General features: G+C 60.3%; 1 protein-coding gene across 1 annotated transcript in view; it reads right to left on the bottom strand.

Annotated features, from left to right (window-relative positions):
- Positions 1-380, bottom strand: part of WDR55 (WD repeat domain 55) — a gene marked incomplete at its 5' end in the record, with an annotated part of 1,639 nt that extends 1,259 nt beyond the window's left edge. The window contains 2 exons of the mRNA XM_009867755.1: positions 78-201; positions 283-380. Coding sequence (XP_009866057.1) covers positions 78-201; positions 283-380 — 222 coding nt within the window. The remainder of the gene's footprint in view (positions 1-77; positions 202-282) is intronic.
- Positions 381-383: the final 3 nt, after the last annotated feature.

Below are 383 nucleotides of genomic sequence, written 5' to 3' on the forward strand. Positions count from 1 at the left end.
TCCCCCTCTAGGCAAGATGCAGAACGGTAAGGATGAGGCAGAAGAAGCAGCCCAAGGCATGGAGAAGGATCTGTGGGACACTGCTCTCTGTCAGGGCCAACCTTCAGCAGTGCTACAGATGTCAGGTCGCCGTTCTGTGGCTCCGAGAGCAGCTCAAAGCGCCGCCGCTTCACGTTGAAGACGCCCAGGGTGCCATCACCACTGCAGGAGGTGGGAAGGGGCATGTCATGAGCGTGGGAGCCCTGTGTTTGGGGGAAAACCTGACCCTGGAGCCCCCGGTACCTGGCTGTCAGCAGGATCTTCCCATTGCCATCCACGGCCATGGCGCTGATGTACTCCTCCTGCTGACGGGCCTCTAAGATGGCATCTCCCTTCCGCAGGTC

This window comes from Apaloderma vittatum, unplaced genomic scaffold (genome assembly GCF_000703405.1).
Source record: "Apaloderma vittatum isolate BGI_N311 unplaced genomic scaffold, ASM70340v1 scaffold31710, whole genome shotgun sequence".
NCBI lineage: Eukaryota > Metazoa > Chordata > Aves > Trogoniformes > Trogonidae > Apaloderma > Apaloderma vittatum.